Here is a 14,115-nt window from a genome sequence, read left to right as displayed (position 1 = left end):
GTGCAAAAAAAATCTGGGAGATCTGCGAGGGTGTGGCCAAATTGGTACATTTTCTCACACTATATGGGAATGCCCAGAGAGAGATTTTGGGCAGCACTGGTCACATGTATGGGCGAGGTGAACAGTGGTTCTGTAACTGCCTCCGCAAAATGGTGCCTACAGACTATCTGGGGTGAAACAGCTCTAAACCATATGGAGCGCTCTTGGATAACCATGGGATTGGCGGTAGCCGTTGCTAGTGTGTGGGGAGTAGAGTAGTTGCCGCAGCTTGGGGCCTGGAAACGCAATATAGACTGGTGCATGCTGGCCAACAGGGTGGTATATGAAGACCGTGGATGCACCCAGAAACAGGTGAAAATCTGGAGACACTGGGATGGCTATAGGGGCAAATCTGTAGCGACCTCGCCACCATCAGTCTCGAGAGGACACTACCTGGTAGTGCTGTTTCAACAATTAATGTCAACTGTGAAGGGACTGGGGAGAAGATAGGGATGTCAGGTGCTGATACAGTGATATTGAAGAGATTGACAGTGCACAGTTACGTATTGTACTTTTTTTTATTAAAATGTCAATAAAAAGATTTATAAAAAAAAAGTCTAACAAAAAGACCACTTTATGAGTACATTCTGAAGCACTGACGTTGGTGTTCCCATACAAAGCTAGTTTAGTGAACCAAAACTGCAGAGTTTCAGCCTCAAATTTTGGATCCTTTGAAATGAGTGATTCAGTGGTGGCCTGACCTACCTGATTCTAGTCGGCTTCCAAAAGTGATCCATAGATATCAGACCATAGTCAAGAAATCACCCAAACAGCAAGGCAGAAAATCCTGATGTTCCATTGTCCTACTAGGAGATGGCAGAAAGCACCCACACTTAACTCGCTAAAGTTTTTCGCACAAAAGATTTCCCACTTAATAAGAGTGTAAACGGCAGTCTTGCAATCCAAAAATTAGAGTGTGAGGTTTTTTTCTAACACACACCCAATCATGTGTGGAGATAAGCACTTGGATAGTAATGATAACGTGATTTAAGGCGCAAGTCACTTAGCAGAAATGAGGAGACTTACGCCCAACTAAGTGGGCTATCCATTCTATTTTAGTAATCTTCCTGAAAGGTATGGCAATTGCCCTGCTGCCTTGAAGTCTGGAGGTAAAGGTAAATTGTGCGATCTGTATGTATTTTGACTGGTTCCTGGACTGATACCGTTTTTTCAGTGTTTTTTTTTTTTTTTTTAAAGATTTGCGTTACGTCCATTTTAGAAGGGAATGTGCAAATCTGTGGTTTACTACTTACATGTGGCGTTCCTCCAATATTTAGAACGTCTGCTTTTGTGCCAGGCTGGGTTTCACTTGCTGGTGAGTCACTGTCACCCTGGAGAGATCCACAAGTACTATGGTGGTAAAAAGTAAGGCGTGTCCCACAGACGCTGGCTGATGTAAGCCTGGATCAAGAACGTCTCTATTGTTATAGCCTACCTGGTCACACTTCTGGGAGTAGTAGTGTAGGCTTTTACCAGCACTGCCAAGTAATCTGAGAAGAAAGCAAAAACAAACATCGTGTTTCACAGAAAACAATGCATGTGAACATAGTGCCACACCAATTGGGCGATTACAGAATGACCAACAAGCAATGAGCAGACACTCTTCGGGCACCTTTTTTCGGTAATTGTGTTCTGATTTTTCTGCAGCAATTGGAACTGGAAATGCTATGGATGAATGACATACCACATAATTGCTTGGATAACATTTGTATAAAAGGTTCCAAAACACCACACTTCACATCTCACGAGAATCCGTGGAAATAGACTAAGCATGACAAAGCATGGACATACGTGGAAATAGACATGTAACAATGAACATAATGGAAACCCCTATATGTTTATCCCAGTGATCCATATTATATCATGAAAATCCGTATAGATTTCAGAACAAGTGCTCTACGAAGTCAGTCTCCACTCTTGTGTTGAGATAAGGATGTTTGTGCGGGTTAAAAGGCAGATCCCTGGGAGAGATGGTGTAGTCCTATAAAATTGTGAAGAATAATAAGTGAGCCACACTTTCCATGGTAGGTTTGATCCCAGTGATAGAGACAGGCTGAATTGAGAGCTGTGTACAACTGATGTACTTACGGCGACAGCAGCAGGGTATATAATGGTGCAAGTGTAGGAAGAAAGGCGTAAATAGCTTAAGGGGTCTGGGGAATGAGCATGGTGTGGAGAAAGCGTCAGCCATGATAGAGAATCTGAAACACCTTAGGCACTGACAACGAAAGAGGCTTCCTGGTGCCAATGGTATAATACTTAACAAAATGAGATTTTAATGTACGAAAGCTCAAATTATACACAATATTTTATACTAAATGTATACATTTATAATTAAACCAGTGTAGTCTCAGAGCCTTTATCAGCCAATTTTGTGGGTGAAGCCGCAATGTCTTAGTGCCCCTCAGCCAAGTGCTGCAAACTCAGCGTCCTTCAGCAATCTCGAAAAAGATTTGTTAAAAGAATTGTGTAAAACCATGCTCAATTGGATACGAACGGTCAGACTGTAGTGCCCGTAATGCCCCTTTGCGTCTCCAAACCCAACTGGCAATGGTCTGCTGGAGGACTTCACATTTAAAAGAGCATGAAACACAACATAGAGAATACCTTTGACCAGCAAAGGGCTAAGGGCGAAATCTTACCAAAATATTTTCTTTAATTTATGAGGCCTGGTCACACAACCCTTCGACACAAATTCGTTTTTTGCCATCCAGTGGCAGAGGGAAACCTACAGCTAAAAAAGCTCCATATCTTCTATTGTTCCACTAACATTTTTATGGTGGACCTTGTGTGCTTTTCAGAAACATCCACATTCTATTGCAGGCGCAGAGAAGGCTGTTCGCCAGTGGCGAAGTCACATCAGTGTCACAAGAAAAACACCACCTTAAAAATGGCGACGGGTGTTTCCATGCTTTATTTACAGAAAATTGAGCCTTCGTTGGCCTAGTAATGAGTCACTCGAGTCATTCTTCAAGAGAAACACAATAGTTTATTTTCCGTTCCTGTTGAACATATGCAGGCTTGCCAGTGCAATCACCCTTCAACCATATGCATTTCCCCAATTCCGCAGATCACATGACCTAGATCCCTGGTCGTGACGCCTGAAAGTCGAAGGTCTGCAAGAAAAGAAAGAGCAATGAACAGCCAAAGAGGCTGTACTCCTTCAGGAAAACAAGCAAGAAAAACATGTCTGGCACTGTTTTGTGCAAATTTGACTGCAGGAGTGTAGAGAACAATATGATATGAATAATAAGAGTGCAGTGGTCCAACCAATACCGCGTAATTAGGCCCTCAGTCACCACTTGATCTATGCCTGGTTCATGTTATTTAGTCACCACTTGATCTATGCCTGGTTCATGTTATTTAACAGATAATTGGTGCTGTCCAATCCCTTTTGCCACTCTCTCACTACTAAAGCAGTTTGTAGTCTCGCCCCTCTAACATAAATATACTTTGTGCTCTTCAGTCTTTGGCCAATATTGCTTCTATCCGCTGCCTCTGCGTTGTTAGGGGTCAGTGGTGCCAAACTCGTTTTGGATTTTTTTTCTCCAAACAATAGTATTTTGAATGAAGTGCAGGTGCGGCATTCGCCTTCGTAGAGGCACAGGGTCTGTTATGCTCTCTATGAATATTGATCCATGTTTGGTGGAGGAGCTAGGTGGTGTCCCTAATACACATGCTGATTGTGACAACTGAGAACTCTACCTTGCATGACTGTCTACTTCACATCTGGCTGGCTAACACAGCCCTTAACTAATTTCAAACTTTCTGACAAACCGAAGTAAACAATTTCCATTCGTCCATTCTCCTCACCCCCAAAACTGATGAATTGTAGCTTGTACCAGGTATTTATTATCTCGTAGTCTGTTCAATGTGTTCATTGAACCTTGGCCCTTTGCACGTGGTCCTGTGTGGTTTGTTCCTACACGTAAGCCAGCAACGCCCATATCCTCCTGAAGTTGTGTATACAACTGGATGCACTTAAACAATGCATGATTAATGTCCCCAAGTTCAAGAGGGGCTACACGCTATATGCAAATAAAACTAGTAACACAGCGAGGACCACAGGAGTTATGACTGACTTTTTTTTTTACCACTGGAAACTGGTGTTTGGCAGACAAAAGGGGCCTACAGCGTGCTGCTTAGGACTTCAGTTCGGCCACAGTCTCTCTTTGGACCCACCTTCTTCACATACTGCCTGTGCCTGCTCCTGCCACCTTAAACTTCTGTGTACAAGCTGATTTGCCTGGAACTCTATAGCTAAAACGTTGTGGTTTTGGCAGTTGGAGTCTAAACAAGCCAATAGAAATGGCCTGTACTTGGTGCTCCCCAAACTTTTGTTGTCCTACCGGCAGGTAGTCCTGATTGCTATGAGTCTGGTAATGGTAATCAGAAATTTGAATAATGCCTCACCCTTGTCGGAGGTTTTCTTCACTGACCGACAGTGTCGGTCAAGGTAAAATTTAATGTTCATTGTACAATCCACAAATCCATTTATAGATCTGCATATTTTGTTATCAAGGCCAAACTTTTATCCTGTTGTCATTCACTTTCTCTGATATCGGAATGAGTGTTTTTTTTTTTTTTTTGGAGGCTCTCCAATTAAAAAAAAATAAGGCAAAGGTGCAAGAGCCATCTCTGTTTCTTGTCCTGGAATTAAGGAACTTTCTTGCGCCACAGCTGCGCACTATGCCTTTTTAAAGAAACATGTGAAAACATGCTTATTCTTTATTCTACCTTAATGTCTGCTTGGTTCCACATTCCTTTCTTCATTTTCCTGCATCTGGCCATGAGCACCATGAAATGCACGCAAATGTTTCACAAAGTAAAAACAAGCATTTGCAACGCAATGGTCCTCGCATTTGCTCGAGTTAACGCTATTAGTGTTCTAAACTCCTTGAGAGTTCCTTGGGATCTAGCGGACCTTGGGAATCACAATTTTGGACGAGGAGACCTACTCTGTGCGCGCTGTCCCGGAAGGGAGGGTTCTTCCAGGTTACTTACGATGTAGTGTTTATGTAAGTAAAACCTACTCCTTGATAATTCTAAGAGGTAGTATAGCAGAAGAATTGTTGCTATTCTTTGGTCCTGAAGAAGCACCATACGATCCGTAGAGGCATGAAAGGCGCGAAACATGTTGACCTGAGTTACTAGCTGTTGAGAAGAGTATTCTCAACAACGCTTCCACTTTGTGAGTGGGGGAACATTACTCCGCACCCACTCCTTATGTGTACGTTTTTAATCTTGACCAAGGCCTTCCACCTCAATTAAAATCAGTATTAGGAGGTCCTTGAGCCAATTTTATTCTGTTTTGGTTTCTTCTGCTTTTTTCTTTTGGGTAAGTCTAGATATAGTCCTAACCCTCACTTTTGACATACACTGTTGTTAACGATCTCCGGCAGAGTGCCCCCTCTGGTGGCCCGTCAGACACTGCAGCGCCAGTCTGACGTGGAGCAGGCCCTATGATGAAGCATGATATCCCACGGATGTGTGAGGGCCTGCTTTTTCTAGCATTTTAACTGTCGGTGCTGAACCTGTGTCTGCACATTTAATATGTAGGAACAGTGGACTCTTTTTGATATGTACAAGATTTTTTTAGTCATATTTTAATTTCCAGCAGATTCTGGCTTTTCGCTGTTAATTTTTCACATTATTTTGTGCCATGTTGTCTGTACAGAGATTCCTTCAATTTGCAACCCTTGACACACATTCATAGTTGCCCACAGGTGCCGTCACTAAATGGCTGAGAGAGAGAAGAGGCAGTGATACCTTGCTTGTACTCTCCCCAGGCTGCCCACGGTGACACCTGACATGTGCGGATGTGTCAGTAGTGAGCCCAATGTTGGAAATTAGGGGGATCCTTCCAAATCCTGTACCTGGAGGTTATTATTGAGCGAGATCCATGATCAGGGCTGGCCTCAGTGAAATTTGTTGCCTTTGTCCTGGCAGTGATTCTAGGACACATTCAGTAGCATTGGCACTTTGTGTGCTTTGCATTCAGCATATAAGCCTCCAGGGGGTGAGGGAGGCCTCTTAATTTCAGTGCCAGCTGGACCCAACACAAATCCGTCACTTAAAGGGTCATCAGCACTCCTTTTGTTAAAGTCTTCCCCTTATTGGGAGCTAGCAGGAGCTGAGCACCTTGATGCCAGGGAACAAAGACAATCAGCTCATGACTTCATAAGTGCTCAAGAGGCTGGACTTGACGTGTTTTTAAATTTCTATATGTCATGTGTAAGAGGAGATATGCATTCATTTTATGAATGTCAGATACATCCGTCTACATGAGAAATTACACTATTAACCCTTTATACAGCCCAAAGTCTTTTTTACTATCCAAAGGAACCTTTACAGAAACCTCAGAATAACGAATGATTGATTAAAAAAATAGTAAGGTTTTAAATGTATGCTTTTCAGTTTGCATGCAGCTCCTTAATGGCAGTCCATAACTCACTAAGCTATATTACAGAGATTGAAACTTAAGATCTACGTCACACCAGGACTTCTGCAACAGAAGCAATAACCCAGTCGGCGGTCGGCATGAAACAAATATCTGACATGCCTGCTACACGCTGTGGTTTTAGAAAGAAACTAACCATCTATGCTATATTATGAAATGTCAAAGCTTTGACTAGGCTGTCTCCAGATCTCTGCATTATTTCACAGCTCTTGCTGGGTACAAAAAGATGTTTGCTTCGGGTTCTTTAACCCCCATATGTATTTATTTATTTTTTAAACAGCTTAGTTGTGACAAGTAAGCCAGAACAGATTTACCATCATGATTGTCAGTGTTACCAATTTCTTTGTGGGAGAGTTGTTTTTAAAAGGGCCCAGCCCTCGAATTATATCGCAAAATGTCTCAAACCTGAATGGGCATCAAAGAAACGTTCTAGAATGTTACTGATGTGGAAATGGGTAAACATACCTGTCCTTTTTTCTTCACTAAATGTACTGATGAAAATAAATGTATATGTTGACTGTGACATCCATCTCCTTATTAATCTGGCTCTCTTCTCTTTCTGATGCCATGCCTTCGACCCCAATTTGTGGGACCTCAGAGTATATTTTTTTCCACCACCTCAGACAGAAAACGTGCTGGATGGGGCTCCACTTGTCCCATTATGTTCTGTATCCACCCACTTTTAAAACAAAATATGGCATATTAAACAATTTTAAGCAACAGTACATCACATGTTGCAATCTTTGCAGTACTCACTGCCACCATTTCTACGACTTAAGATAATTCCTCAATGCCCAGTGTTAAACCATGCATGAAGGATTGACAGAGATCAAGGGAGTGCATGGTGTCACCCTTAACAGAGCTGACTACTATTCCAACATTTAACATATATGGGAGCTCTGTTTGTAGCAAAATTGAGGCAGGTGTGAAAAATGATGATGCACTTTTTACTTCATGTTTTATTTGAATTTGACAAGTCATCTGGCAAAGGGACCAAGAGGACGGCCAAGTATTAGCTGCCCTGGGTGGGCACAGTCTGTATTATGATGTTGTATTTTTGATACAGAAAGCCCTGGTTTTATCCCTGCTTGAAGTAAGGTGGAGATATCGTTGCAAATTGAGTTGCTCTCACTTGTAACAGGATATGTGATATCCATTCAGCAGAGATTTGAACAGCACAGACTTTAAGTGGGGCTGCCCTCTTCATGACTTCTGTCTCGTTTGTGCTGTCTTGCAGCCATTGCTCAAAACGTTGATATGTTGTAGTTTTGTAGCAGTGTTCCCCAACCCCCGGGCCGCGGACAGGTGCCGGTCCGCGGATCAATCAGCACCAGGCCGCCCGAGGTCTTCAAATCTTGAAGGCATGTTTAAATACAATTAAATTAAAATTATTAAATCAAAACAAGCTGGCCACGGAAAAATTATCAAACATTTACCGGTCCGCGGCGATAAAAAGGTTGGGATTCACTGTTTTGTAGGATTAGTTGCTTCAGTCATTTGTCTGACCTCAGAGAGAGGAGAGGTGACTCAAGTCCGCCCAGCGTGTTCATACATTTGTGCGTGTGGTTACCTTTTGTTTTGGCTTTTGCTTAATCTTCGGTGCCCAATTCAGTTTTTAAGGTGTGCCCGTAGTACTATGTACAACGTGTGAATGTAAGCCACCTGAGCGTATGCGTGGGAGGTTTGCTGACTAAGTAGAAATAGTTGTATTTGCTCACATGGAGTATCGGACCAGCCTATGTATTAATGCACAAAGCCACAACAGCAAGTATTTTTTTACTAGTTACGGGACATCTGGCTTGGACTTGGTGACCTCCCTGTATGTGGTTACTAAATGAGCAACGTTACATCATCAAAGCGTATGTAAAGTGTCTGTAATCTCCGATAAATAGTAATAACGATACTCATTTTTCATGTAAAAAAAATGTTTTAAAAAACTTTCCCCTTGAAAAGCCACCTAAATCACTCATCATTTGTTTAAACGGGAAAGACTGTCCACAACACTTTCCCCCTGAGTTGCCTATGCTTTCACATTTTTCTCTCTTTCTGTTGTTCTTCAGTCTCCAATACTTCGAATCGCCCCCTCCTTTATTTATGCCTTACACTTTTCCATGACCTCTCCTCGATCCATCTTCAGCTCCTCTCCTCCTCATTTCCATCTACTCGCCTTACCCGTTTACTCAGCTTCTTGGTGCAACCTAGAACATTCTGGAGCCAACTTAACTAATGTGGTTCAATTGGACCAAGGTTCTTTGGATGAAGAACAACTGCCTGTAGCTAAACACAGACAAGACGGAAGTACTGATCTTTGGCAATAGCAGCAACACATGGAATGACTCCTGGTGGCCATTAGACCTAGGACCCACACCCACTCCCTCCGACATGCCAAAAACATCAGAACCAGCATTGACAACAAGCTTATCATGAAATCAAAGATCAACACCATCTCCTCCGCCTGCTTCCTCAATTCGTGCATGCTAGGCAACATCTTCAAGTGGCTACCCCGACAAAAGAGATGCATCGTGACACAGGCCCTCATCACCAGCGGACTGGACTAAAAGCAAAGCCCTCTATGTAGGAATCGCTGCACACCTCCTACAGAGACTTCAGACCATACAGAACGCCACAGCCAGATTCATCCTCAGCCTGCCCGAATGAATCAAAATTACACCCGACCTCAGGAAACTCCACTGGCTCCCCATACAGAAGAGATGCCAATTCAAGCTGCTGACCCACGCACACAAGGCTTTACACAACCAAGGACCCTCATACATAAACCACAGCCTGAACTTCCCCCAACCGGCGAGAAGACTACGTTATGCTTCCCTTTCACTTGCCCATACTCCCCACATCTGCCGAAGCAAAAGTGGAGGATTCTCCTTCACTCACATCGCAGCAAAACACTGGATCCCAGTCACCTCCGGACCATCACCTCACTTCTGGAATTACAAATGGCTCTCAAGACCTGGCTGTTCCAATAAGCCTGTGGGACCTGCAAGCACCTGGATACCCTAGCCAGTGATTAGCCGCACTTTATAAATCCTGATTGATTGACTAAATTATTGGTTTGCAGTTGTTAAATTGGTTTTACTTCGGACCAGGGCACTGATACCTCAGGGTTGGCTGCGCTACATGAGAAGGCATAAATAATAAGATAAGAGGGAGTTATGCATTCATATGTGATGAAGGTTAAGGACCTCCTGGCCCATACTATTTCTCAAGTCTATTCTTAACACATCATCTTACTCAGTATTTCAATTGCTTTCTCGTACTTTGCTCTACATTATTTGTCCCATCTATCTTAAATACTGATTGCAAATCCAGAACACCAGAGTTTCAAGTCTGGTTTCCCAACTTGACCATATTGTGTGATGTGGGTAAAATTGTAGTCTTCCTAAACCTAAGTCGCATATCTGCCAAAAATAAGAGCTCTTACTCGTACAGTAAAATATGGTACTAGACACTTTGAAACTACCATAAACATTTACAATCCTTAAATTACTGAGCGTCCAAATCTCTGCTTTGGCATTCAGTGGATCACAATGGCGGCAGCAGGCATCACACGCCCTGATGAGGCCATTCTGCAATTCTGCATTTAACCCAAACTGCCGGTTGTAATTTAGTTATCAGTGTAATTAGAATGCAACAACTCAGGCCCAGATCCAGGGGTTGAGGAGTGGGGTCAAGTTAGATGGTATCACCAGTAATTTCTATAATAGTTCATGATCCAATTGTAACTGAGAATTTGCTGCCTGTGTAGCAAAAAACGGAAGATGCAACGTAATAAACACTTTGATACAAGTTTGGTTCCCTTTTTCAGAACAGAAAGAAATAATTTTCAACCATCGTTATGTTGATGCCAAGGACAAATTTTAGCGAACGTCTATCAATGTGTACACGCGCACACTTGTCTGCTGTCAGTCCAGTGTTGCTAGCCATTTCCGTTAAAAAACGAGCTTTTGATAATTTCTACTTCCCCAAAAGCCTTTAAGAACCTGTCCTGAAGTGCAGTAGATATTTATGACTTGTGTCATTTTGGTTTTCCATATGCATAATATCTGCAGGAGGCCTGCAGCCCACCATTTCTTTTTTCTGTGACAGGCGCAGCCCCTGCCCTGTCCTCCAGAAGGTTCATATGTAAAGAACTACTATACAAAAATAACAAAAACAAGCCCTCGTTAGCCAATAACACTCGCTTGGGATAGTATTTCAGTTTGTTGGGTGTCTGACAGAAGATATCTGTCCCCGACAGCGGATTTTCCTGATTGGTTTTAATGCCCCTCCCCCAAAAATACAAGCCTGGTCATGTTAGTAAACTTATATTCGTGCGTCCCTTACCACCTAACTGCGTCCATATACATGGCTATTCAAGGGAAAAACATTAAGAATACATTAAAACGGAGAACCCTAGTGGCAACATGGCGAACAACCATATTCGTAAGAACGACTACCTCATTCCATGTTATTACGAACACCATTACTGGGCTTTTTTGTGAAAACCCAACGCATCGTGGAAGTTGTAGTCTTGGTTTGCTTCCATAGAGCGGATTATGCTAAACGCCTGACACCAGCACTGTCTTGCATGTTAAAAGTTCACAGTAGCAAACAGTGGCCATTGCATTGTGTGCTGATGTGGGTTCTCTCCTACAAATGCTTACAGTAGTCACGGGAATGTAAATGTAGGGGTTCAAACAACGAGTTTTCAACAGAAAACTGATTTCCATACTGGGCGAGCGGGTTACAGAGCGCTTTGGTCTCGTGGGCGTCTGTGCTCCTCCAAGACATAAAATAATACCTGAATCAATAAGAGGGACTTAAAATATCACACTCAACACTCATCTTGATTAGTATATGAGGTGTAGTGTGTGAGGATTCGCATTAGAAGCAGTGTAGGTCTATTAAGTTCACTAATATAGCCAACAGTGCCTGTGGGTCCATCATACACAGCTTAAAAACTACACTTCCCATGAAGCAATATTACTTGCTAATTAATGGACGAGCCCTCTAGTAATCAACAACTCCACAAGATGCCTTTTCGTCGGTTGCTCGCGCACCATTCCCATCTTTGAAGCCTCGGAATACCTTAAATTCTGCGTTCCGCTGTGCAGCGCATCCTCGCTGTCGACTACCACGTTGACACTTACAGCACAGCTTTCACGCCAAACGTCCTAACAGTTCCGCCATGTCGTGTTTAAAAAAAAAACTACATTACCCACAATGCCCGTTTATGCTCCGCCCCCGACGCGCACTTCGGAACTACGTATTCCATACGCGTCCTTATTTGCCTCAGGGACTTCTGCTTCCAAACTAAACTACATTTCCCGTGACACTACGCTTCTCCGCCGTTTTCCACTGTCCTTTGGTTCGCTGGCTTCTTAACTACATTACCCAGGAACCGTTGCAGAGTGCTGTCAGCTGCTGCCATGCTCCTCCTCTCCCTCCAGGCTCAGCAGCATCCAGAGGTAAACAAAACTGTGCAGCAGAGAGAGGCTGACAGCAGCACGGCAGTAGCCAGCCTGTGCTTTGCGGACAGGCTTCCCATCCACCATTATTATTATTTATTATTTTTTTTACTGGCCTTATATTCTCTCTGTTAAAGCATATTTTAACGACTCCTTATACCTAGAAAAAAATAAGAACAACAGCATTGAAATACGAGCACGATTCCGACCGGGCCCTGCAAGGATCCCACAGCCTTTACTCATCTCTTTATTTATTTCATTTTTTAATCGGCTGTTTCCATATTTCCCCCGTGGAGGCGATAAACAACGGTGCATTTTTTAATTTCAAATTTACTCGAAAAGGAACCAGTACGCCTATTTTTTTTAACTTGGTCGACCTTTTGAAGGATTTTTTGTAAATTATTTAAAAACGATATAAACATGGATGGTGTGCACATGATCAACATCCAGCGGTTGATAGCGGCTGCAGAGTATTTGGAGAGGAGGGATCGAGGTAAGTGACACACGTTCCATGTGCATTTTATTGAAATTGTGTGTGTCTGTGTCGATTACACGTGTCATTGTTATACATGTTTACATTTTGTCGCCACTATGTTTCGTATTTTTAAATATGACAACGAGTCAAGTGCATATTCTTTTTGAGGAAGTGGGGAGATATAAACCTTCTCCATTACTTTGACAGTCGTGTTTTGTTTCTGTCGGTTAGCTCACGTGCACAAGTTTTCTGATTTAGTGACAGGTTACCAAGACGAACTGTTCGCTGATACAGTATGTGAAATATGGAAATAGTTGGTTTTGATGGAGCCGTAGGTAAAAGCCTGTTCCTTCAGAAAAACAATCACACTTTTGACCAGCTGTATTTTACATGTATAGTGATGTATAATAAACGCGTGTGTGGTTACGCAGTGGGCTGACTAAAGGCGTTTGGTTCATTTACAGCCATATTTGTGGCTCTTTTGTCATCCGAATTGTTGATGTGAAAAAAAACGAAATCATCTCTTCGGCCCCGGAGATGAGAGCGCGCGCGGCGTTGGGCTTTTTACAGACGTGGCAGAATCATAACAAAAATAAGGCCTCGCATGCAGTGATTGTTTAGAAAAATGTCCGGGAGGCGAGGGCAGCGTTTGGCAGGGTGGTGCGGGATCCGTAACACGTCCACCGTCTTCTCGTTTTTTCGAATTCAAACGGGTTCAGTGTAACTGTCGAAATGTGACGAGACCTGAGCACTGTGCACTGCGTGCGAGGGGAGGCTGCCCCAGCATCTTCCCTGCCCGTGGGTGGGGGGTAAAGCAGTCCTCACCCCCTCCTCCTTGAGCCCCCACCCTTCTGCTGCTGAGTGTTTTTGTCTTTTTCTTTGAGGTATTTTTCTTTAATATTATTTTATTCAGGTTTGTTTTTGTTTTTCTGTTTTTTTTTTAAATATTTTTTGTAGAATGTGAACACGGCTATGCCTCGACCTTCCCTTCCCTGCAGAGCCCCAACCCCCAGCACCAGAAACAGCGGAGGATGAGGAGCAAGAAATACAGCAGCACCAGCAGCAGCAGCAGCAACAGCCCCAGCAATAACAACAGGTAATGCAGGCGCGGTGACGTCAGTGTTTATAGAGCGAGGGGAGCACGCTGCATCAGAGCCAAAAAGAAATGTAAAATGAATTAGCAGAATACATGTAGGTCGCCCAGGCACGCCAGCACGGGGTGGCAGCTGCATCAGAAGTGACGACAATCTACCATTCACGTACAGAATTAGATGCAGGTCGTGCAGGCACCATGACATTTGTGTTTGGAGAGCGAGAGGCGAGTCTACGTTAGAACCCTGCAAAATTCTAACATTAATATTCAGAATACATGCTGGTGTTCCAGCCAGACCGACATCAGTGTTTATAGAGCGTGCACAACACGCTGCATTAGAGCCAAATAACTCTACCAGTAACATACAGAACAAATGCAGGTCGTGCAGACACGGTTCTGTCAGTATTCATACAGCAAGAGGAGCACACGACACTAGACTGGCACAGAAATGTAACATTAGTAAGGTAGCATTCATCATGAATGTAGGACGTGCAGGCGTGCCGACCCAGAAACATCGCCTGTATTAAGTAAGACCAAACAGAAATCCACATATATGTTTGTACAGCACGAAAAGGACGCTGCTTTG

General features: G+C 43.2%; 1 protein-coding gene across 2 annotated transcripts in view; it reads left to right on the top strand.

The window, feature by feature from the left end:
* MXI1 (MAX interactor 1, dimerization protein) overlaps positions 1 to 14,115 on the top strand; it is a 125,630-nt gene that overhangs the window by 13,015 nt on the left and 98,500 nt on the right. The window contains exons 1-2 of one of the 2 annotated variants that reach the window (XM_069239413.1): positions 11,962 to 12,454; positions 13,394 to 13,532. In XM_069239413.1, coding sequence (XP_069095514.1) covers positions 12,382 to 12,454; positions 13,394 to 13,532 — 212 coding nt within the window. In that variant the 5' untranslated portion in view covers positions 11,962 to 12,381. Of the gene's footprint in view, positions 1 to 11,961; positions 12,455 to 13,393; positions 13,533 to 14,115 lie in introns of those variants that run through there. The other variant, XM_069239412.1, reaches the window with a different exon arrangement.

The sequence above is a fragment of the Pleurodeles waltl genome, chromosome 6 (genome assembly GCF_031143425.1).
Source record: "Pleurodeles waltl isolate 20211129_DDA chromosome 6, aPleWal1.hap1.20221129, whole genome shotgun sequence".
Taxonomy (NCBI): domain Eukaryota; kingdom Metazoa; phylum Chordata; class Amphibia; order Caudata; family Salamandridae; genus Pleurodeles; species Pleurodeles waltl.
The sequence above is the reverse complement of the archived record's forward strand: the minus strand, read 5'-3'. Positions and strand labels throughout refer to the sequence as shown.